This window comes from Manacus vitellinus, unplaced genomic scaffold (assembly GCF_001715985.3).
Source record: "Manacus vitellinus isolate BGI_N305 unplaced genomic scaffold, ASM171598v3 scaffold_41_pilon, whole genome shotgun sequence".
Taxonomy (NCBI): domain Eukaryota; kingdom Metazoa; phylum Chordata; class Aves; order Passeriformes; family Pipridae; genus Manacus; species Manacus vitellinus.
Window position 1 is genome coordinate 4491301 of NW_021940545.1, and position 23633 is coordinate 4514933.

The 23633-nt window shown below is 47.9% G+C and overlaps 1 protein-coding gene across 1 annotated transcript in view; it reads right to left on the reverse strand.

The window, feature by feature from the left end:
- GRIK4 (glutamate ionotropic receptor kainate type subunit 4) overlaps window positions 1–23633 on the reverse strand; it is a 179230-nt gene that overhangs the window by 65577 nt on the left and 90020 nt on the right. Inside the window, 1 exon segment of the mRNA XM_018078601.2 lies at window positions 5297–5461. Coding sequence (XP_017934090.2) covers window positions 5297–5461 — 165 coding nt within the window.

A 23633-nucleotide genomic window follows, 5' to 3' on the forward strand; every position in this document is an offset into this window, starting at 1 on the left:
TCTGGCCTTAAACTCCATAAGTCTCCACAGCCTCATGGCTGGAATATGAGGCCAAAATCTGATTTAGTTTTTCCCTTTGGGGAATAGGTTTTACCTCTCTTTTGAAGGCAGAGCTCCATACCCTCCCCAGCCCCTGTCCATACTGATTGCTCTGACTTCTTACAGCTGATGAAATGCAACCATCTCCTCTTGGATTTTCCTTCCTTCTGTGCTCTCTCCCCCTGCAACAGCTCAATCTCCTCCAGAGCCAGAGATATTTTTCTGTGGCATCTTCAAAAGGAATCCAGTGCTTGCTTTCCCTCCGTGCTTAAAAATTTACAGGCACTTAGACCTCTTCAGAAGACACTTTTAAACAGGAGCACCAGCGATTTGAAAACCCTGCCTGCTGCCTCAGCAGCCCCTCTCAGCTCCAGCAAACCCTTCAGCTGGAGGAGGAAGGAGCTGCTCCAAGCCCCCTCCTTTATCCACAGGTCGTAAAGGCAAAAATTCCCAGGGAAAATTCTGTGGTGCACAGGGAGGGGAAAAGTTTGGGGAGCGCTTTCCTCCTCATCCCCGGCACGGAGAACAAAAAGTGGGTTAAGTAGCCATAGCAACAGAGTTGCAACAACTGCCAGAAGAAAAAAAACCTGGTTTTTGTCACTACCTGGGGGAAACATCCACTAAAATTAAGGAAAATGAATGGAAACAAAGTGGAGGTGCCCGAGGCAAAGGTTTTGACCGCGTTTGGGAAGCTTCCCGTGTAATCCAAGCTCATTTCCTACTCCAGAACGTTTCCTGATGCTGTTTGTCCCCACAGGGAGGAAAGGCTCAGCCTTGCTGCTGCCATGGGCACTGCAGGTTCAGAAGAGGGTTGTAGAAATGTAGGTCCTGTAAAAAAAAACCCCCTCATCCCTGCTAATCACAGAGAGTATAACCACAGACAGTGGCATATTATGGGATATTGCCCCTCCAATCCCTTCATAGTCCCCCCCACCTGGCTGCCACATTTTTGATTGCTGCAGACTTCTCTTTGTGTCCAATTTTACACTGTCAAGAATTCAGGACCTCAAGAAACACTGGACATTGGAAAGGCATCACATTAAGAAGCTCTTTAATCCTGGGATGGGGTGTGGGATCATCCCTGCTCAGGTGTGTGTTCAGTGACCCTCCTTTGGTAGCAGCAGGGCTGTGCTGCCACAAAAACAAGAAAGGGTTGTGTTTAATCGTTTCCATGGGTGTATTTGGGAATTAAGAACAGGTCTGGACACTCAGGAAACAACAAGGTATTTTTTAAAGGAAAGTGGAAATGCATGCTTATTTTTTGAACATGGACAAGTAAGACAACAAGTAGGTAACTGTGACATTATATATCTCAGACATGGTCAGAGAGAGCCTTTCCCCTCCTGGGATCCCAAACATTTCCCTGTTCAGCAGGGCTGAAAGCCCCCCAGGGAGAGCATCCACCCCCGGGGCAGGACACAGCATCCCCTTCCCTGCACACAGCCACCTGATCCCAGGGTTTCAAACAGCATGCAAGGAACATTCCTGGCTCTAATTGAGCATAAATGAGCAGGGAAGGTTGGCAATTACCTCAGCATTTCCATGATTGCAAAACATGCCAGAGGATCTGGAGTGGCAGGGACTGGTCAGGATGGGAATCTCAGACAGGGAACACCAAGTGCATAAATAAATAAATAAATAGCTGGTGTTCCAGAGGGTTCATCCTGCACTCCCAGACTGCTCCCTGCAGCATCCTTTGTGCTTCCTAAAAGTTCCTAAAAGGAACCCACAACCTGGTCTAGTGGAAGGTGTCCCTGCCCAGGGCAGGGGGTGGAACTGGAAGATCTTCAAGGTCCCTTTCCAGCCCCAACCATTCTGTGATTCCATGACAACCAAAGCAGGCTTAAAACGTGAAATCCCACAAAAATGGTGGGACAGGTAATATAACAGCACATTTGAGCCACTGCCACTGAAAGGACATATCAGGCACTTTGAAATCTTGGTGTGAATAAATAAAAATTTAAAATCCTCCAGCCCCTGACCTGCCCCAGGATGTTTGGATTCACAACAAAGAGATGCTTAAAAGGCTGACGAGGCCATAGGGGACAGGAGGACAAGTAGATGATCTGTCCCTCCCTGGACATCAAAAGGAATGAGGTGGTTTAGATAAAGACACGATTAAACAAGTCATTTTGGATCCCCATGAAAGGAGCTGAAACATCAAACACAAAGAGAGAACAGGTTTTCCTTGTAACAGCAAAAAAAAAAGCTCTGTCCACAGCCTTTCAGTGCAAACTCCTTGCAAACACAGATGTTTCACACAGGAGCAGTCAATGTTTGCCTTCATTCATATCTAAAGCTGAAATAGAAACCAGGCATGAATGTGATTAACTGACTCATATTTCACCTGCTGCAGCAATTGTGATTTTTGGGGCCCTCTATCGTGAGCCAGTCAGAAGGAAAAAGGAAAGAAAAGCAGCTCAACACTAAAATAAAAAACTAACTCCCCAAAATTCCTCCTTCTCTTGAAGCACTAACTGTTTATGGAATATCACTGATGGGGTGTAATTCCTAAATCAGTCAGCTAAACATGGAGCTGTGATATTTAACAGTGACTCAAAAGGGTGTGAAATGTGAGAACAGTATTAAACAGCTGTATAACAGCTTTGCAGTCAGAGGTTAAAGCATCTAAACAGTTTTTATTAATATTATGTGTCATAACAAACATCAGAGCTGTATTAAAGCATCTGAGAGGCATGAAAGCCCTTGAAATTTAAGTCAGAGGATCTGATTCTCCTCCACTGCCAGTGTAAATCAAGAATAACTTCAGTGACATTAATAGCAGAGCCATGCAGAATCCAGATTTTTTCCTTTTCAAAGACATGCTTGCAGACATTTTTCCCTCTGAAGAAAAGGCAAATAACACACTGCAAAACTCACCAAAACCACGTCAAGTTTGCTCCAATTCCTACTTTTTTACAAGAAAATCACCCAAAAAGGTGCAAACTGGAAATGGGAGGTGCCTCTTCCTCACTCACCCTGTTTCCACATTCTCCCCAAACACAACATTTTTGCTGCAATCAACAATTTCTTGTGGAACATTTCATTCTCAGCTTGAAAAAAATCTCCCAACAGAGATTAATAAGCAGTGTTATGGGTGGACAAGTGGGACAGAAATCCTGCCCCCCATCCCTGTGGCATCCCTGGGGGTCACTTGGCAGCCAAGCCCCGAGTTAAACAACAGGAATGCTGCTCCATGCAGGAGATTCATGAGGAAGGAACAGGAATGGAACTCAAAATGCCACTTCAGAGGGCCCTTTAAGACCCTTTTTTCCTGGGTCCTTCCTGCACAGAAAGCTCAGGCAAACAAGGAATTTTGTCATTTCCTAGGAGGCTGTTGAGAGGTCTGGGATACTTCCAGGGGCAAACTGGGAATGTACTGGGAAGGAGCTGCTGGAGCAAGTCCAGAGGAGGCACCAAGTTGATCAGAGGGATGGAGCAGCTCTGCTGGGAGGAAAGGCTGAGAGAATTGGGATTGATCAGCCTGGAGAAGAGAAGCTTTGGGGTGACCTAATTGTGACCTTCCAGGACCTGAAGGAGCTACAAGAAAGATGGAGAGGGACTTTGGACAAGGGCCTGGAGTGACAGGACAAGGGGGAATGGCTTCCCACTGACAGAGAGTGCAGGTTTAGGTGGGATATTGGGAAGGAATTCTTCCCTGGGAGGGTGGGGAGGCCCTGGCACAGGTTGCCCAGAGAAGTTGTGGCTGCCCCATCCCTGGAAGGGTCCAAGGCCAGGTTGGACAGGGCTTGGAGCAACCTGGGCTAGTGAAAGGTGTCCCTGCCCATGGCAGGGGGGTTGGAACTCGATAATCTTTAAGGTCCTTCCAACCCAACCCAGCCTGTGATCCTATGATTCCATGAAATCCAGGCTGTCCCCACCCCTTCTGCACAGGGAGGCTGGATGTGCCCCAAAGCTGTGCCAAATGAGGGCAAAGCAGGATGTGCAACAATCCTGGGCAGGTGGGAAAGACCAAGAACACAGAGGAGAGACGAGGGATCCAAACCAGTGGAGAATTGCTGCTTTAAACAGCCCCTGTGATGATTTTAATCTGTGCTGCCTCACGGGTGACAGGCTCTATAAATAGACATCCAGGTACTTGCTGAGACGCATTTTATTAACTGAACTCTTCTATAAATAATGCAAACACTAATTCAGGAAATGAAGGATGTGCTGATCTCGCAGACCCACGGAGCCCGTTCTTCCAGCTACCCAGAGTCACTGCTGAGCAGCTCTGGGTACCACAGGGCTGCTCAATGCTCTGCAGAGCACACACCAAAACTGTGTGGGAAACCAGCCTGCCCCAAGGCCACAACACACCACCACACTTTTTGGGGATACCCTGCAGATTGCACAGTCCTGGAACACAGAACCGTTGGGAAACGAGTCTAAAATCCCTATTATTAAAAATGATTTCTCCAGCTTTTTCAAGGCAACTGGTAATAAAAAGTTATAGTCCTCCCTTGAACTCTAAAGGTCAGCTTAAAAATGATTCTGAGGGGAAGCTATCCTATTCCAAAGGATATTTACTTATAGGAAGAAGCAATTATGGATCTTTTGGGCTCCTTTCACTCAGGCTCCCAAAAGGTCTGTGGGACACTGACCATCAATCTCCTTGTTATCTATCAGCACAGAGCTGACACATTGGGCATCCAGAGGAACAACTCTAATAGAGAACTGTTTCATTAAGGGACTTGGAAGTGACGTGGGAAATCTACTGCTCTTTCAAAATTAGCTCTTTTTCAATCCACACGCTTTTAAACATCACTTAAAAACTTCCCTTTGTGTAAATAAATCTGCTGCCAATCTCAAGCCCTGGAAGAGCTGTCATGTTTGCTGACACGCAGAATTCCAGGGGGAATTAAAAATAACTTAATTGCACCCAACTTGCCCAGAGAGTCTCTTATTTGCTCACCATTAAGTGCTTCACAAAGGATCAGCACCTCCCGTATCGCTGCCTCTGTTTATTGACACACAGATTAAAGGAAGTAATTTGTCCCAAACTGCTGAGCTGAGCAGTGGCAAAGCCTGTTGGGGACCCAGATCCTCTCAAGTCCACGCCTGGGCTCACCTCACCACACCAAGCTACACCCTCGAATAAAAACTGCTCCGTGTGAGCAGGAGAGGAGCAGAGAGGTGGGGGTTTATCCCGGTTGGCTGCCACACAATTTCCCTCTGCAGCAAGTGTGCCAGGCACCTCTGGCGAGCTGGCAGAGAGGGGAAGGGGGGCAGGCCCAGCTGCAGGAGAGGCACTCACTGGTTTCTGCCGTCTCATACTCGCTGTCCCGCAGCAGCTCGAAGATGTCCACCTCCACCTTGGCCTTCCCCGCCCGCTCGGGCGCGCGGTTGATGCGGTTCTTGGCCAGGGTGATGGAGAGCCTCTCCCCTCTGCTGCACTCCATGGGGTCATCCAGGATGGCAGCTGTGGGAGCAAAGGGGTTGGCAGTGGTTAGGCACGGCAGGGGCTCTGTGCACGTCCCCATCCCCCTCGTCCCCCGATCCCCTCGGGATCTCCACGCGAGCGCTGCTGCTCCTCTCACCACCATCCTCCTTCCCACACGGCCTCTCCTGCTGTTTCACCCACCTCCCAAGGTTTTTGCCAGACAGGTGGGTGGTGGAATCTCTGCAGCAGTGGCTGTGCTACCTGTCGGAATGCCACAGCACGGCCACCCACACTGTCGGGGTGCTGGTGGCATCCAGCACCCACCCCGGGGGCTCTCAGAGAGGCACATCCAGCTGTGCAGCCCTGAGGAACCCAGATCCAGGCTCTGCCTCACATCCCAACAAAGGAGGAACGTCCCCAGATAGCCTTGGATGGTTCCTGTGAAGCGTTGATCCGGTGCTGATAGCTGGAATATTTCAGGAAGCACGTGGGCAGCCGTGGGTGGGGAGGGACAAATATTTTTCAAACAGAAAGCACTTGACTCTTGAACTCAGCTCCTGGGGCTGCCCACTCAAATCTGTGTTAGGCACAGGGAGAGGGTGAGGGGTATTATTTTTGTTTGCTTGAGGGAAGGCAAAAAGGAATCAGAGTTGAGCATTTTGTTATGAGCTGGCACAAGGTCTGCACCCCCCCGGCTTTGTCCCTGCTAACAGGGGGTCTCCTCCCAGAACACAGCAATTCCACTGGATCTGGGGAAGAGCAGAGCTGTTGTTTGTTGTGTACATTAAAAAAAGTAGCAAGGCTTATCTCCCCTCCCCAAAAAATCACTCCAAAGGGAGTGATGCCATCCAGAACTGCTCAGGGGCCGGAGCAGGCAGGTGAGCAGGGCAGGGATTAGTGGGGCTCTGCTGGGCTGTGTGGCAGGAAAACAGGGAACCCAGGGCAGCAGCCCTGGGGAAGCTTTGGAACGTGGCATTGGGCTGCAGCATGTTTGGCTTGGGGTTTTTTTTAGAAGGAAAATCAGTTGAAACCCAAAATAAAGCCTGAAATAACTGAAATCAGTCCTAACTTGGAGGTATCCTGAGTTCTAAGAGCAAGGGCTGGCAGGACAGCCACTGTTCAAGGACAGAACTCACTGGGGTACCTGGCAGAGAAGCACAGAGATGTTGGGCTGAAGGTGGGACAGAGAACAGCCCTCAGAGGGCTGGTTTGTGTCTGGAAGGTCCTCACTGCTCCCCATCACCCTCCAGTGCCACCAACACTCCTGTCTCAGGTCCAGCCTCCTTTTATTTTGGCTTTCCTGCCCCTGAGACTCACTTTGACCCAACCCCAAAGCTCAAAGCACAGCCCAGTGTCAACAACCAACTCACACCACGTTTCAGGGCTCTTTTTCCAGCCTTGCTCTGCTCATCCCACTGGAATCTTTTGTCTCCTGACAAAACTGCAGAGCATCCCTGTGTCCCAGTCCTGCCCCAGCCTCAGCAGTGGAATCCACTGGTGAAGCAGACGTGCTCCACACTATCCTGATTTACTTTATATCCCGAGGATACTCAAAAAATTCCTTCTCTTCCTAGATTTTTGGCTTTTGTGGGAGCTGAATTAAGTAAGCACTGATAAAGAACCCCACAGCAACACTTGTGGTGCACTATACACAGATGTCTGGGAGAATAACGTGTCCCAACAAGCAGCTAAAACTCCATTTCTTCAGGAAAGAAGCAGCAGAGAAGGAAGTTCTCGCAGACAAAACTTTTTCCCTCCAGCCCTGCTCCCAGGAAAGGGTAAATCCGTGTGCTGGAATGTGATGAACATCCCAAAAATGCTGGTGGTGTTCAGGTGCTGACACAGCAAAATTAAAGATCAGTGGGGAGGGGAGTGTGTGTCAGCATTCTGAGATTCATTAAGTTTCTAATTTAAAAGCTTCAAAATCGCTAAATTGGGAAATGTTTTCGAGTATATTCCTAATTGCCAGTTTTCAAACAAAACCCACTTCCACTAATGTGCAGTTAAAGACATTTGAAATATAAAACAGTCGAAACCAAAGCATTTTGAATTATTTCCCCAGGCCACCTAGACCAAAAAAAAGGTTTGTTTTTCTCTGTGTCTATTCAGGATGGCATTTTCCATTCTTATTTTTTGGAAACCTTGAAAAGTTCCCTACAGGTGAGGGAAAAAGAAATAAAACCTCAAAAAAAATAACAACAGTAAACCCTCTTCTTTACTCAGCTCTGATTGAATTTGAACTTTGGGACTTGTGATAGAAAACCAGCAAAATGTGCTCCCTTGCATTTTGGGACACTTTGGTTACTTTTACTAAATATTAAACCAGCCCTCAGGACCGAGCAGGTAATGAGGCTGAGCTAATCTTTATTTATTAAAGCTAGAGCATGAAAAAAGGTCATTTAATGTTTAAAAAAAGGTTGGTTTTAAAACTTCATGTCTTGGGACACGGTGCCAAAGCTCATCTCACAGTGGCATCATTAAGTATGAACGGAAATCTTTCTAGAAATTCCCTTTCATCTCCTCCTGTCTATTAAATATGGGAAGATGCATCAAGTAAATCTTTAATCCTGAAGACTTACAGCAAAGTCTTTGAACTTTGTTGCCCTCAAAAATCACTCCTGTCTTCCCAATCATGATAAATGTCTCTGGTCTAGACAACTTCTCTGTGAATTATGAGGAAAACATTCCAGAGGGAGCCAGGAGCACCTGGATCTGTGATGCCCAACTCAGGGCTGCTCAGGATTTCCCAGGGACTGAGAGTCAAACAATTCAAGTGAAGCCACCAAGGACTGGCACAGGCTGAGTTTTCCTCTGCAATAATTGGCTGGAAACATCTTTTCCCAGGGGATGTTCCCATCTTGACAGATAAAAATCCTTCAGACAGTAATAATTATCTTTCTAGTCAATATGCCCAGGTTTTCCTTACACTTAACACCAAACCCATAAACCTGAGAGGCACCAAGCCAGAAGAGTTTATCCCCCTGGAAATGCAGAGAGAGCAGCTGGGTTGTAGTTCATCAATATTCAAGCGACGAAGTTTAAATTTCTATCAAACCCACATTTCAAATGCAACACTCAGACTTAATGATTTAACAGCAAGAACCAGGTATTTAACAGCAAGAACCATTATTGATAGGCAAAGAAATGCAAGGGGATGGGAAAATCAGATTTCAATGACTCTTCTACAGACAGCCTTCAGCTCAGGGATCTTCCAGCCCTCAGAGGGGGGGGATGAGGAGGCAGGAATTGATGCCCTGTGATGAGATGTGTGTGTGAAAGCACTCAGCCTAAGCCCTGCCCTGCCAAAACAGAGTGTGAGGCATCCCTGTGAGTGCTTTGTCCAGACAGGAGCTGGACAAGGAGCTTCCCAGAGATGTGTCATCCTCAAACTCCACCATTCCCAGCCTGGGGGGGATGAGGAGGCAGGAATTGATGCACCCTGACAAGCCTCATCCCACTGCAGGTTTTGCTGCAACATCACCCCTTAATTCACGATTCAAGCAGGATCTAATGAAGTAGCATTTTTATAACAATAACAAGGAACAGATGCTAGCAGGAGATTTAGACACTGCTACAACAAACTGTGCTCAGCTGACCTTTCCCTGTTAACAGTATCATTTTTTATTTACGTTTTTCTCAGATGCTTTTCGTACCTTTGAGATGTGAAGTCATACTCGGAAACACAGTTTCCATCTCAAGGCATCTCTTGAAGATGCAGATTTGGCAAAGCACTGGCTTACTAAACATATTTCACTGTTTGTAACATGTCCCTCCAAGTTAAAAAGATATAAAGCTGTCTGCAATATTTCTCAGGTGACAGGTTAAGAGCACATCTACAACCTCTTCTGATTTATCCTGTAAACATGCTCATGGAATCATCAAGGTTGGAAAAGCCCTCCAGGATCATTGAGTCCCCCCTGGGACCCATCCCCACCTTGTCCCCCAGCCCAGAGCACTGAGTGCCACATCCAGTCATTCCCTGAACACCTCCAGGGGTGGGCACTCCAAACCTCCCTGGGCAGCCCCTTCCAATGCCCAAAAACCCTTCCCATGAGGAAATTCCTCCTGATGTCCAACCTGACCCCCACATCTCCCCATCCTCCTTTTCCTCTTCCTCAGCCACCTGCATATCCTGCACCACTGGAGACCCTCCTCACATCATGAACCCCAAACTGCCCCCAAAACCACGAGGCTGCGGGGGCAGGTGATTAAAAAATTGTTGCAAAATTGCCTTATTTTGTCCTTTTCCCCTCTGCTGAATACGGTATCAACCCTTCAGGCTGTCAATACAGCAGAGGAGAAGGAATTTGCACAGTTCCTCATTACAGGGCTGTCAAGTGGAGCTCCAGTGGAGGAACAGGTGGGGTTGTGTTTCCATTATAACCTCTGAAGTGCTGCTTAAAAATAAAATAAAAAGTCGTCAAGGCGCTATTACTCTGAGAGGGAAGAGGATCTCATCAAGGAAAAGGAAAATCTGAAAACATCAAACCTCCTTCACAAAAAGACCTGATAATGTTTGTGTGATCGGTGCAGCACAGGGCTATTTGTTGCTCTTGGTCAACATGGGAAATCTGCATTTAAATGGAGCTTCCCTCTCATTTCTGTTATCCAGAGAGAGTGAATTCAGGGGAGAGAGAGAGAAGGGCAGATGTGATAAAAACAGCTCAGGGCTTTAGTTTGCACTGCTTGAAACACAATCTCTCTTTTATCTTCTTTATTAACTGCTCTGTGTACATAAAATCAGAATTACATTCTCTGAGACCTGGAGTTTCCAAGAAAAAAAAAAAAAAAAGGGAATGAAGGCAATGACTTGTCCATCATGCTGGGCCTGTCACAGTGCTGGGATGCAAAGCCTCTGCATCCCAGCAAACACCATCCCCCTGGGCCAGGTGAAAGCCCTGCCAGGCTCCTCACCTCACCTGCTTTTCCAAATATAAATCCCTCTACGAGGCAGCAGCAAACAAACTTTACATGGAGACAGAAGCAAAAGAGCCCAAAGGGATCAGAAAAGGGTCTGGAATGGAAATGCCCCATCCAGAGCAACCTGAAAACATCCTCTTGGACACAAGCAGGGCAGGAAACTGAGGTCTTTTAACAGGGAAACTCCTCTGGATTTCCAAAGCCAGGCTTGAGCTCCTGATCTGGGTATTCAAACAGTGTGTTTGTGACCAGGTAAGTCCCACTAAATCCCCTGAAAAGCCTGCCAAGAGACATCCCAACAACGAGGAGAGAAAAGCAGGGACAAGGAGGAATGAGGGATTTAGCCTTCCCGAGGTGTAAGGTCAGGGAATGTGATTCTGGCTCTGAAAGAAAGGACAGTCTGGAAGGATGGACACCAAGGGATCCCCTGCGTGCCCACAAAGCCCTGCCCTGAAATGTGGGCTGGGTTTTGTGGCCAGAAGGGGAAGGAGGTGAGAGTGGAGTGACAGGAAGGCACGGCAGGAAACCTCTCACTCCAGAACCACAGACACCACCCAGGAATGTTGGTACCATCAGCCCTCCTTGGGCTCTCAGAAACTCTCCAGCAAGAAAACAGGCAATTCCAGGCACCAAGAGCTTGTTTCTGCACATGGTGGAATGGGATTTATACTTTTTTTTCCTCCCCTGGCTGAAACTTTTCTCCCAGTGGGAGCAATCCACACCAGCGCTCTGTGATACGGATTTTCAGCATCTTTGCAAAGCCCATCTGTCAAACTGGACCTCAGCTTGCCAAAAATTCAAACTAACTGCCTGGACACCCCCATCCCCACGAGGTCAGGCTCAGTGCCTAAATCTTATTCTTTTTTTTAGGAAACCAGCCTGAAAACACCGAGAGAAGTCGGGAAGATTATTCTCCTGTCTGTCTTTTGTTCCCATAATGTCGAGTTTCAAAAAGAAGTTTTTTTTTCTGCCCATTTTCACAGTCTCAGGTGATTGGCAGCAGCTGTGGTTTTTAGGAAGAGAGCACTGGGAAGCCCTGGTGGGGCCAATAAACTTGGCAAGGCCAAGAAACAGGCAAGAACTTAATTAAGTCAGTGGAGAGTATAAATACAAGAAAAATAACCACACAAACCCCAAGTGCCACTTGCAGGCAAGCAAAAAAGAATGAGGAGGGGAGAAACAACGTGTAAAATTCTAAGCTAAGGTGGGGAAAAAAAAAACAAAAAAAGCCAAAAAACAAATGGGGAAGTCCAGGAGGATTTATAGTGCTAATCATGGATTTGAGAGATGGCAATTCATAATGCAGCTGTGGGACTCGGTGTGGGAGAGCAGGCAGAGGCACTGATGAGGGAAAGAGCATTCCATGGAACGGGGAAGCAGGAAAAGAAGCTGCTGCAGAGCCCCAGATGCCAGAGGATACCCACAAAAAGCTTGTTCTGTACCTAAGGCACCACAAAAACGACACCATCTGCAGAGGGGGCTGCGTTTCAGTGGCAGCCAAGGCTGTTCCAGCACACACACAACACTTTGGGGTTTACTGACTGACAAGGGTTTAACCAGAGGAACATTCCCAGGCCTGGCACTTTGCCTCCTGCAGAGGGAACCAGTTCTTGAACCTCCTTCTGATCACAGAATTGTTAAGGATGGAAAAGACCTCCAACCATCACCTGATCATCACTAAACCACGTCCTCAGGTGCCACAGCCACAGGTTTTTGGAACACTTCCAGGGATGGTGACTCCTCCACTGCCCTGGGCAACCTGTTCCAACTCCTGACAACCCTTTCCAGGACGAAATTTTTCTCATCTAGACCTCCCCTGGCTCAACCTGAGGCTGTTTCCTCTCACCCTGCTGAGGATGAGACAGCATGTTACAGGATCAAAGGAATTCAGGGTCTCCCTAAAGTCACTGAATTCCCATTTATGTAAGTGGGGCTTTAGTGACAATTTCCTTCTTAACTCTTTCCAGGCTGGCAAACCCCAGGGATGCAGAGCTTAGCCCAAATTCCAGAGGAGGGAATTGCCAGGCCCCATGTCCAGGCTTTCCCCAGCCAGCTGATTAATTCCTGCACAGGCAGCAAACAGCCTTGGACACATCCCCAGTGCCAGGGTGAGAAGGGGGGAAAAGCTGCTGTGCTGAGGGATTTAGGGCTTTGCTTTCATTAATATGGAGAGCTCAGAGACATTTTGCCCTGGCTCTAATGGTGTCACAAATCAGTGGCCACTGCTGCTGTCACAAAGCTCTGGAAGATGGATCCAAGGACAAGGACCGACCATGCTGGATGTAGATAGCAGATATGACAATTCCTTTGAAGAGATGAGATTGAAAAATCATTTCACCTCTCATTTGTCTTTCTCCTGTGATGAATGAAGAACGGAGGCATGAAGAGATAAAAGCAGCTCCTCAAGGCTTTCCAGGACCACGTGGCAAATAAACAGATTTAATATGCCAAGAGACTCCAGAAACCCTTGCAGGACCTCAGTGTTTCTACTCACTGCCAACAAAACCTGACACTTGTGCTTCAATCTCCAGGCATTCAAGTGCATCAGGAAGACAAAGTGAGCACTGTTTACGGATCTTTTGGGAGATGGGAACCCCCAGAAGCAGCAGCATGTTAAAAGAAATAAGGATGAAAATGAATGGGTCAATGCTGCAAGGATGGGCACAGTGGGGGTGGAAGAATCAAACTGTGTTTGGAACCTTTGGGTGGGAAGAGACCTTAAAGCTCATCTCAGTACAAAACCTGCCACTCAGGGACACCTTCCACTAGCCCAGGCTGCTCCAACCTGGCCTTGGACACTTCCAGGGATGGGGCAGCCACAGATTCTCTGGGCAACCTGTGCCAGGGCCTCCCCACCTTCACAGCAGAGAGGGTCAGGACCTTCTGAGGGCAATTCAGAGCAAATCAGGGAATAATTTGTCCCTATCAAGCTGCCTTTTAAAGCCTCTGCTCCCTGTGCTCCACAGGAAACCCCACTGCCAACATCTCCCTCCTCCCTACCCCCACACTGCCCAGATGTTGGTGTGCAGATGTGCAAGGGAAGGTAGCACAGCCCAAGAGCAGGAGGTGATCACAGCAAAGCTGAGTAGAAGATGAACAAGGGTGGGAAAAGGTGACATTGGAAGCCCCACCCCTGTAGCAGAGGATCCAGATGTATTAAAGCACATGAGAGAGTTTGATCCGATTATAAAAGACACTCCAGCCCTTGGCTGATGTGCCTCAGGACTATTTTCATCCCTGTAGAACAAACAACTTTTCCTGCTGAGTCACACTGAAATGAGATGCTAAAGAGCTGCCACACCAGATGTGGAAGCCCTTCAGATCCAATATCGATCAATCTACACAGCCTGTATTTATTTATTTTTTGCCTCTCAGCCTTCAGCAATTTAATAGGTTACTTTAATGTCTTCCTGCCTTCCCTCTTTAGTATGCTCTGCCCACTGCAAATCTTCTCCCCTGATGACTTCTTCCCTGACTTCTGGATGGGAAAGCAAAACAGCAATTTTCTTTTCCCTGGGCTCTGACATGGTTTTCCCTCCCTTTCTATCCATCTTAGCAGCACAGAGCTAATTCATCTAATCCCAGTATACTTTTTACACTTGTTCAGAAAGAAAAGCAGCCCCACTTTGTTCTTAGATGACTTTTTGAGAGAAAGGATCTACAGAGACCTAAAGTGACTGAAGTGATGCACAGAAACATCCTCGCTCGAAGCAATTTGTCTCAGCACCCTCTGGAGACCGTCCCTAAGTGGGGTGTCAAACATTGCCTGGAGAGTCCTTGGCACAGCAGAAAACAACCACAAAATCCTTAAAAGTTTTCCCAAGGAATCTAGCAGCACAAGGTTTCTAGCACAAGGCTCTTCTGTGCAGGTAAAGAACAAACTTTTAGGCAAATGGCTTTTGCTTTCAGCTTTGGGAGCTCATTACGGATTCTCCTACATCTGGAGAAGTTTTAAACACGCCACACAGAGACAGAAAAGGGCAAGTGAAGAGCAAGAAAGGAAAGGGGAAGGCGAGGAAAAAGAAAAAGCTCGGCTGCAGAGAGTGAATTAAATCAGACACAAAAACCCCTCAGTGAACAAGGGTGAAGAAACCCAAAGGAAAAGCTATTCCAGACTCCTGGGATGTTAAGAGTGATGGAAGAGCTGGTGGGATCAGGGTTGGGGAGGAATCATTCCCAACACTGGGTGAGGAATGAGACACAGCAGAGCCAGCCAGGCTGAGTGCAGGGAAAGACATCTCCTGCAGTCTGAGAGGAAGCTTCCTAGAGGGGACACTGAATTAGTGACATTAATGCAGCACGAAACTGGATCAGGCTCCCAGTGATAAGCTTAATTAAACAACAGAGCTGTCCATAGGCTCTGGTTTATGTTATAAATAAGCAACGTTTACACTGATTAATTGAAGTCATGGTTCACATCATTAAATCCTGCTTTCAACCACCTAAAGGAGGATACCTGCAGGAGCTGAATGCAGCCACAGGTGCTCTGACACTTCAAGCCTAAGCACAGCCCAGGGAGGGGGACAAGGGGTCTTTCCAAGGCTCTTTCCCACTGTGAGGAGGCTGGAAGCAGCTTGTATTCCAGTGGGTGGTCCAGGGGCTGCTGCCTCATGAAGAGCCAGGGTTGGCAGCCCCAGGCAGCCCCACGTTCCCACTGGTTCTCCAAGTCTATAAAAGATGCCTTAACACAGCACTGAGAACATCTTGGAGGCAGCAAGCTGTGTCAGCTACCCTCAAGGATCCAGTTCTTTTTCATTATCCCAGCCAGAAGAACGTGCCTGGAGAGACAGGGCTGCTTTATCATCCTCCCCAGGCTCTTCCAGGGCCACCTCTGGGACAGCAAACCATCCAAGCCCCAAACCTGCCCAGCCCTGGCCACCCCTCTCTGCTCACTCTGAATCTCCATCCTCAAGAGCTAAAGGGGAAAAAGCCCTGGCCTGTATGAAAAGCTTCATTCCATGAAACTTGAGGTTTAAAGATAAAATTCCCACTCAGGCCCTGCTCTGAACCAGGATGAATTGAGGCTCAGGTCTACCACTTACTCTAATTGGAATTATGAAAACGGGACAGACCCTTTCTCCCCTCTTTTTCAGCTTTCTGCTCCTTCCTCCCACAGCCCCAGAGGTTTTTCCACAGCTCTAATATTTCAGAGAATGGCCTCGTTGCTCTGAAGTGAAAAGCCAGCTTGGGAGACCCTGGTCTGCTCCAGCTCATCCATCACATCTGCTCCCAAACCCCGTGGTTATTAAAAATTAGAGCTGGTCAAATTATTGTTATATTTTGACACATGGAGAATATTATTATCATCCTTTCCCTGGCTGCCCCCAACCCCTCCTCATGAATCATTCATGAATCTCTCCTGATTCCTGCAAAAGAGCTTTGTGCAAGGCAGATTTCCTGCCACAGTGGAGGGACACTCTGGAGACAGGGCCCCAAGTCTCTGATGAGCCCATCAAATGGCCCCAGAAAATTCTGCAAGGATGATTACCAGCTCCTTCATCTCCTCCAGTCTTCTCCCTTTTTCCTAACACAATCTTACCAGATTGGGAACAGACTAATAACAACAGTAATAAAATAAACTTCATTTAGGGTCGGTCGCAGGACTGGGGCTATTTCCTCCATCTCTTCCCCGTCACAGAATTGTCTCTTAAATGGATAACAATGATTGTGAGGGTCCAGTTATTACCTTGAAACCTCACATTTTGATACATCCAATGCTGTTCTCTTATATAAATAACAGTTATTATTGTAAAGTGATTTTCCCCCCTCCTGTACTTCCAAAGAGTTCCTGCAGGAGATGACAATGAAAATGGGTTCCATTAATACCACACTTAGGCCCTGCTGCTTTCATGCTTTAACTTCCAGCATTAATCTTCTAATGTGTCTTTAAACAAATCTCATTCATCCCACAACTCTCTGGCAGCTATTCTTCCCCTTCCTTTCCCCCAATATCTATCCTTTCCAGTTAAATAGGAGCTCTTCCTCCCCCAACTCATCAGTGGGTGTTGTGCTCCTGCCAGTGAGAGAAAAGCATTTTTTTCAGGCAGTTTCCTGGTAATTACAAGAAAAAAAAAAAACACAGAAAAAAAAAACCACACACACCCCCCCCCAAAAAAATTGTGTCTTCCACAATCAGGAGACACACATCAGAAGGGGCTGTGATGGGAGGGTTTCTGCATTCCCTGAAGCCTTGCAGGGAGGATCACAGGGTGACTCTGCTGAAGAGGGATTCCCAACTCATCCTGAGGTGACAAGAGCCGGGTGCCCGGGCAGGTTGGGAGCGCAGGGAAAACGTTGCCTCTGGCACACAGCATCCTCCTTTGAGCCCAAATGTGACTGCCAGGCACCACTTCTGTGTGATTTGATGAGGAGAAACAAGACTCTTCTTCTCCTTACACATTCAGCTGAGACTGCAGCTCTCAACTGTCTGCACAGGACTCTTTGAAACTCTGCCACCGCCTCTCAGCAGTGAGAGAACTGCTGTCACCTGCATTTCATGGGGAGCTGAGGCAGAAAATGGACACAGCCCAACTCTGCAGTGGTGTTCAGACACCAACCCTGCCCCTGAGGGGGAAAAATCCACGGATTTCACCCATTCCAAGGAGCTAATCTCTCTCTCCCCTCCAGTGGTGCAGTGCCAGCATCGCTGGGGTCCTGCCCACTCTGCCAAGGCCACCAGCAAGGGGAGGACACTCTGACCTTCCAGCAAAGGCAAAAAAGAATGTTTTCCAGACTAATTAAGCTAATTAAGGCTAATTATGCATTAGGCATGAGGCACACGGGCACAGGACCACAGTTCCAGGAAATGGTGCTGCATTCTGCTTAAAAGGTCTGAGTTTCCAGACTCATCATCCTCACGTCACCTCTCTCTCCCCATCCCCCTTTGCTCAGGGGAGCTCTCTCCCCCTTAACACCCTCAAAAGAGGAGGATCCCCCAACCAAAAAAACCCTCATTTTCACAAATGGTTCAACAGCAAGACCAAGCCATGAGTGAGAACTGAAGATAAAAAAACAGGCTGCCCACCTCGGGGTTACTGATCTTCCCCTGCACTTCCCACCTCTAGCACCAGAAATGGCAAAGATTAATCCCCCTGAGTTATCTCATGGAACTCCTGGACATCTTGGACTTTTGTGCTCTCTCCTCCCCCCCTCCCTGGAGTGATGACATTCCCTCTACCCTTGCTCAGTTCCAGCCTCTCCCTCATTATCATCTGTCAAGTCTAATTAACAAGGCAATGACATCAGGGAAGAGGATTCCTGCAGTGTCCTGTGGGAGCCAGAGGAGAGGAGCCTCCACCCTTTGGAAAAATGGAATAAACTCCCCAGCTGATTGTTGTTGCTGTTCCCATGATCCCCCCCAGGAGCCCAGTCAAACCCACACACTTAAAACTCTCCCATCTTTTGGAATTCCCATCCCTGCTCCCGGAACCATCATTCATTTCCCTTCCCCAATCAGCTGCCTACTGGGATAAAAGGGTTTCAGGCCAATAATTTGGTGGTTTGCAGGTGCCTCCTCTGAGCTGTTCTATTTTACTCCCTCCAAACCCAACATGCCTTTCACAAAAAAAAAAAAAAAAACAAAACACTTGGCTGTGTTTCCCATGTTCCTGATTAACCAGTTAATGAGGAATCTGGATGGAGCAGAATCAACAGGAAATTAAGGCAACAAAATCCACTCCATCCCTCCTATTTTAAACAAGAGAAAGCACAGGCTAAAAAAAAAATCCAAAATATTTCCCTGAAGAGTGGCAAAAGCTCCAGTGGAAGAGGTAAAATGCTTTTCCTAGGAAACACCACTACATATCCTTAACATAATGAAGCACATAAATAATCAGGAATATTACTCAGCACTAAGTAATAGCCTGAGGTTATCTGGGAATAATTTCTAATACAACTGGCTCTGATTATGTCACTGCTGCAAGAGGTCACTTTTTGCCACTTCTTTAGGGGGACAACTTTGCTGCAAGGTTGTGGGTTTGCTTTTTTGTTGTTTTTGTTTGTTTACTAGAAAAAGGTCATAGAAAGGGGGAGGGGAAGAGACAGACTGGGATAATTTTTTGGCACAAAACCCCCTCACAATATCTCCTAGGCCAAAACTTGTGTCTTTTAAGAAAAATTAAGACTTCTCAAGCCCAGCAAAGAGTTTGTTTAAGGTGCAGAGAGGGCTCTCATTACGTTGGAAGTCTCTCAGTGCAGGTTTTCTTCAGTGTTTGAGAACCTGTGCAGGACCACGGCTCAGGATCAAAACTGCAAAATGCCACTAGCAAAATAAAGGATATTAATCACTTGGGCATGAGTTTGTTTTTAATCTAACCAAACTCTAATACTTGTCTCTGTGTGTACATGTATAAACAAAACCCGAAAAGATAAGTTTTGTTTAAAATCAACTGATAAGATAACGAGACTCCAGCCCTACCAAGAGCAGCAAGGTTGTGTCCTTTTGCTTAGGGGAGCTTAGCAGCTGCCCCATCCAGACTCCAGAACCTCCCAGAGCCCTCCCTTTCCCAAATCCCAGGCACACCCCAATTTCCTCCCCTCCAACAGGCGTCAAAACCCACCACGTACCTACACACTGCAGAGCTTGGCAGTGCCCACAGCCCAGCATTGAGAGCCTCAATTAAATCAATTAGCATCCCCATACATGGCTAATATTGGAGACGTAGGAGAGGCTTTATTATCCAAATAGGAAATCAGTTGGTGTGTCCAGATGGTCACTGGAGGCGCTGGAATCACCACACTAGCACTGTAACTCCTGTGTTTGGGCCCGTTTCAATGGCACCAGCCCCTGTTTATCAGCTTGGAGGAGAGCCTGTGCCATCTGGGCAGGATGAGGTTCATTGTCTGCCTGGCACGCCCGGGATAAACACAGCTCCCACTCCCACCCCACTGCTGGTTGTTAATATTGACTGGGAGAAGGGGGGAGAGGGACGGGAACGGGATGAAAAGTGCTGTGAGAAAGTTCTTGGGGCAGAAGGGTCTCTGAGCATGGATTGGGCTGGGCTGTGGGGGCCACATCCCCTCCTGGCTGCAAAGGGACTCCCTGGAATACTCAGGGAAAAGCATGGAGGGAACCCCCAACCAAAACCATCACCCCAAACCCTCCTGTTTTCTGCTCCTCGCCGGGACTGAGCTGCCGGGAGAGTTCCATCTGCACCCCAGCACCACCTCTGACCTGTGCTGCAGGCAAGTTATCCAAAGTTATCCATTTTAAAACACTTTAATCCACCTAAAGGCAGGAGCTGGGCTGTCTGGGACAGATCCTCTCCTGGCTGCAAAGGGATTCCCTGGAATACTCCAGGAATAGCATGGAAGGAACCCCCAACCAAAACCATCACCCCAAACCCTCCTGTTTTCTGCTCCTTGCCAGGACTGAGCTGCCAGGAGAGTTTCATCTACACCCCAGCACCACCTGTGACCCATTCTGCAGGCAAGCTCTCTAGTTCTAAAACACCAGTTATCCATTTTAAAACACTTTCATCCATTTAAAAGCCTGTCTGTGCCCCCAAAGGCAGCGAGCGAACCGAGGCAGCCGAATTAACCAACAACGCTTCCTGTGCTACAAAGGTGCTTCAAACTCACAGAGGTTCAGCCCCAGCCATCAAGAGAGCAGAACACGCTCAGGACAGGCTCAGGAACAACTTTTGAACACACACCAGCTCCCTACCTGGAGCTATAATGACAGGAAGGGAACGCTCACAGCCCGTTAAGTCTCTGACTGCTGTTAAAACCCTCCCATTAGTCCCCTCGTGTCATCTCCCTGCAAGGGGATAATCCTTCTGTTCTCACACACACTTCATCTGCTCCAACAGCAGAGATTCTCCCTCATTATGCACCAGCACACGTGGCCACGCAGAGGACAGTCACTTTGGGTTGTGTGGCAGTGACAACACAAAAGTGTTTGCCTGTGTGTGAATGAAAAATACTATGAAAGGAGATTATTATTGGAAAGATGACAGGGGGGGAAAAAAAAACAACAAAACCTTGCAAGACACGAAGCCCAGTGTAGTTCTGCTAAAAAGTGAAGCAGGTTACAGAAGTGATTGTGTGAGAATGGATGTATCATTCTCTCCTGACACGACATTGCCTCAATTAGGTTCTCTTGTTGAGGTAACCTGGAGGCAGCCCAGCGAGGTAACAGATGGGAAAGGCTCTCTGTGAGGGTAAGTGCAGGGTTTGCCTGTCTGGAGGTACATAAAGCAATTTATTGTTCTTTTTTTTTTTTTTTCTCTTGCATTCAGCGTTTCTGACGAGGTCAACAGGGAGGGAGCAGAGAAAGCCTGGATTCAGATTCAGATTTCACACATCAGAGGGGAAAACACTCAACTTGAAAAAAGCTTTGGGAGCAGTAACTGAGAAATTATATATGTGCTTTTTCTCACCTCCAGCCCTGTTCCTTTATTTTATTTAAAACTGTCACGTTAACGTGGTTTTCAAGAGAACACATAAAGCTCTCCTGCATTTTCCCAGCGCTGTGCTCTGATGGTTTGCACTGATAAAAATCACCTTCCCAGCCACTGATCAGGAGGAGAGCAGGAGGTTTGGGGGCACACCCAGCTCTCCCTTCAGAGCAGGGCTGGGTGATGAGCCCAGGGGTGAGAGCTTTCAGAAGATGAGCAAAAGAAGGGTCTGAAGCATCAACCCAACTACCCCAAGACAGCCAGAGAGTGACAGGACGAGAGGACAGGGCCTCAAAGTGCACCAGGGGAGGGTCAGGTTGGACATCAGGAAGAATTTCTTCATGGAAAGGGTTGCTAAGCACTGGAAGGGGCTGCCCAGGGAGGCAGTGGAGTCACCAGCCCTGGAGGTATTAAGGAAACAACTGGACATGGCACTTGTGACAAGGTGGTGACCGGTCAAGAGTTGGACTTGATCATCTCGGGGATCTTTTCCAATCTAAACGATCCCGGGATTCCCTGATTCAGCCAGCAGGTATTCTGAGGTCCTTCCTGGCTTTTCCTTTCCAATGTAGCATCCAGCTGCCTGAGGTGCTTTTTTCAGGAGCTGGCCAGAAAGCTGCCAGCCTTCCACTCTCACACAGCCCTCCCAGAGCTCATCTCCATGTCGCCTGCAGGCTACTGCAGTGCCCTTCCTTCAGAGACACTCCTGAAACCACTCCAGAACTCCCCCCATCCCGTCCCCACGCTTTGTATTTCACATTAAATTAATCAACAGCAACAGAAACTTCAATCCCTGCCTTTAAAGTTTCTGAGCTCATTCGCTCTCAGGATTTTCCCTCTCCAAAAAGAGCTTATTTAACCTGACGGTTCCTAATTCCTCCCGTCCCTGGGGAGACCCAGGCAGAGATTTGCACGGCTCTGGCACGGATCTGCCAGGGCCCCAGAGCTCTGTCTGCAGGGGAAGCCAGAAAAACCCTCTGCTTTCCCAGGGAGGGGATGAAGGGCTCACAGCCTGAGTGGGATTTCACCTCTTCCCTCTGTGCCCTGACCCTTCTCCGGCAGCCAAAGCACATCAGCTCCACATCATGGGAAAGGCAGGGATATCCCTCTATTAAGAGCCTGTCAGCTTACACCGGGCCACAGAAGCCTCTGGAAAGCTTTGGAGGAGGCTTATCCCTTGCTGCAGTTAATCCACTGGCCACACACAGCCTGGGCTGGGGTTGGGGGGGATTCCTCAGCAGTTTTCCTGCTCACAATCCTACATCCAGGGCTGGGCATGTGCCCAGCTGCTCCAGGTGTTAGGATGGGGAAAAACCTGAACACATCCAACATGCAAACACCTTCAGAGGCTTTCCCTTTTTAGTTTTCCTTTCTTCTCCCTTGTTTTCGTGCTGTTTCTGTGACCCCACCTCAGACACCCCAGAGCTGAGAGCAGGACCCCTCTCTTCCATTAGCAGGGACAGAAACAGTTTCCCCACCAAGCAGCAGCACTGCCAGCACTTTCATTTCCTGAGTGTCTTTTAGTCTTGAATATATATTGCTTGCTTAAAGAACTAAAAAAAAAAAGTGAAATAATAATAATCACATGCCCTCCAGAGCTTCAGCTTCAACTCTCCATCAGAGACAGGTGAAAGGGGGTGAGAGACAGAGCTGGTGACAGGAATGGGAGAAAGTGCTGGGGTTTGATTATAAAAAGGTGGAAATCTTCATGATGCTGGTGAACACTTTATCCCCACGTATGGAAGTGCACCAAGCTGAGTGTTCTGCTGGAAGGTGTCCCTGCCCTTGGCAGGGGGTGGAACAAGGTGAGCTTTAAGGTCCCTTCCAACCCAAACCAGTCTGGGATTCTGTGATTCTAATCTGGTGGGTTTAGGAGCAAAAACCCATCGCAGAAGAGGCAGCAGGCACAGCAGAGCACTACCAGCCACTTCTCAGGCACTGAGGAGCCAGCAGAGCCAAGCTTGCAATACATGGGTCGATAAGGTTAATTTAAAAGTATGAAAACACATGGACAGAAGGAAAAAAAGAGAGAACACCACTTTTGTTGCTCCCTGTGTTATCTTGCTAAAGAGATCCAGATAACAGGAAACACGAAAAGCAGAAATATAGATTTGTTATTACTATTATTTGCTGCAGGGCCAAGGGAAGACTGCAGAAATGCACCTTCTCTCGAAGCAAAGCTTCGTTCTTTATTGATTTCTGGAGCAGGACTACCAGTGACAAAGGTAATTAGCCCAACAGTGATGAAAGGAAAATACTTTTCCTTGTAGGTGTAATTACAGACACTCCTCTGCACTTGACCTGGGCCAGATCTCCAGCTCTGAATCACAACCAGCAGAAGCTTCTGAATGCCACTGTCACCAAGAACGCTCCAAACAAGGAAATTATTTCCCATTTAATATAACTCCATTGCAATGGGTCTACCTTAAAGTGTGGGCGTTCAACCTGCACCTCAGAGCTGGTTTAAAATGAGACAATATTAATTAAAAAAAAAAAAAAGATGCTGGGGAAATGCAGTCCCCCTGAGGTGCTGGGGAAATGCAGACCCTCTGAGGTACTGGGGAAATGCAATACCTCTGAGGTTCTGGGGAAATGCAGACCCTCTGAGGTGCTGGGGAAATGCAATCCCTCTGAGGTTCTGGGGAAATGCAGACCCTCGAAGGTTCTGGGGAAATGCAGTCCCTCTGAGGTGCTGGGGAAATGCAATCCCTTGAAGGTGCTGGGGATATGCAATCCCTTGAAGGTGCTGGGGAAATGCAATCCCTTGAAGGTGCTGGGGAAATGTAGACCCTCAGAGGTTCTGGGGAAATGCAGACCCTCTGAGGTGCTGGGGAAATGCAGACCCTCAGAGGTTCTGGGGAAATGCAGACCCTCAGAGGTGCTGCAAGAGCCCG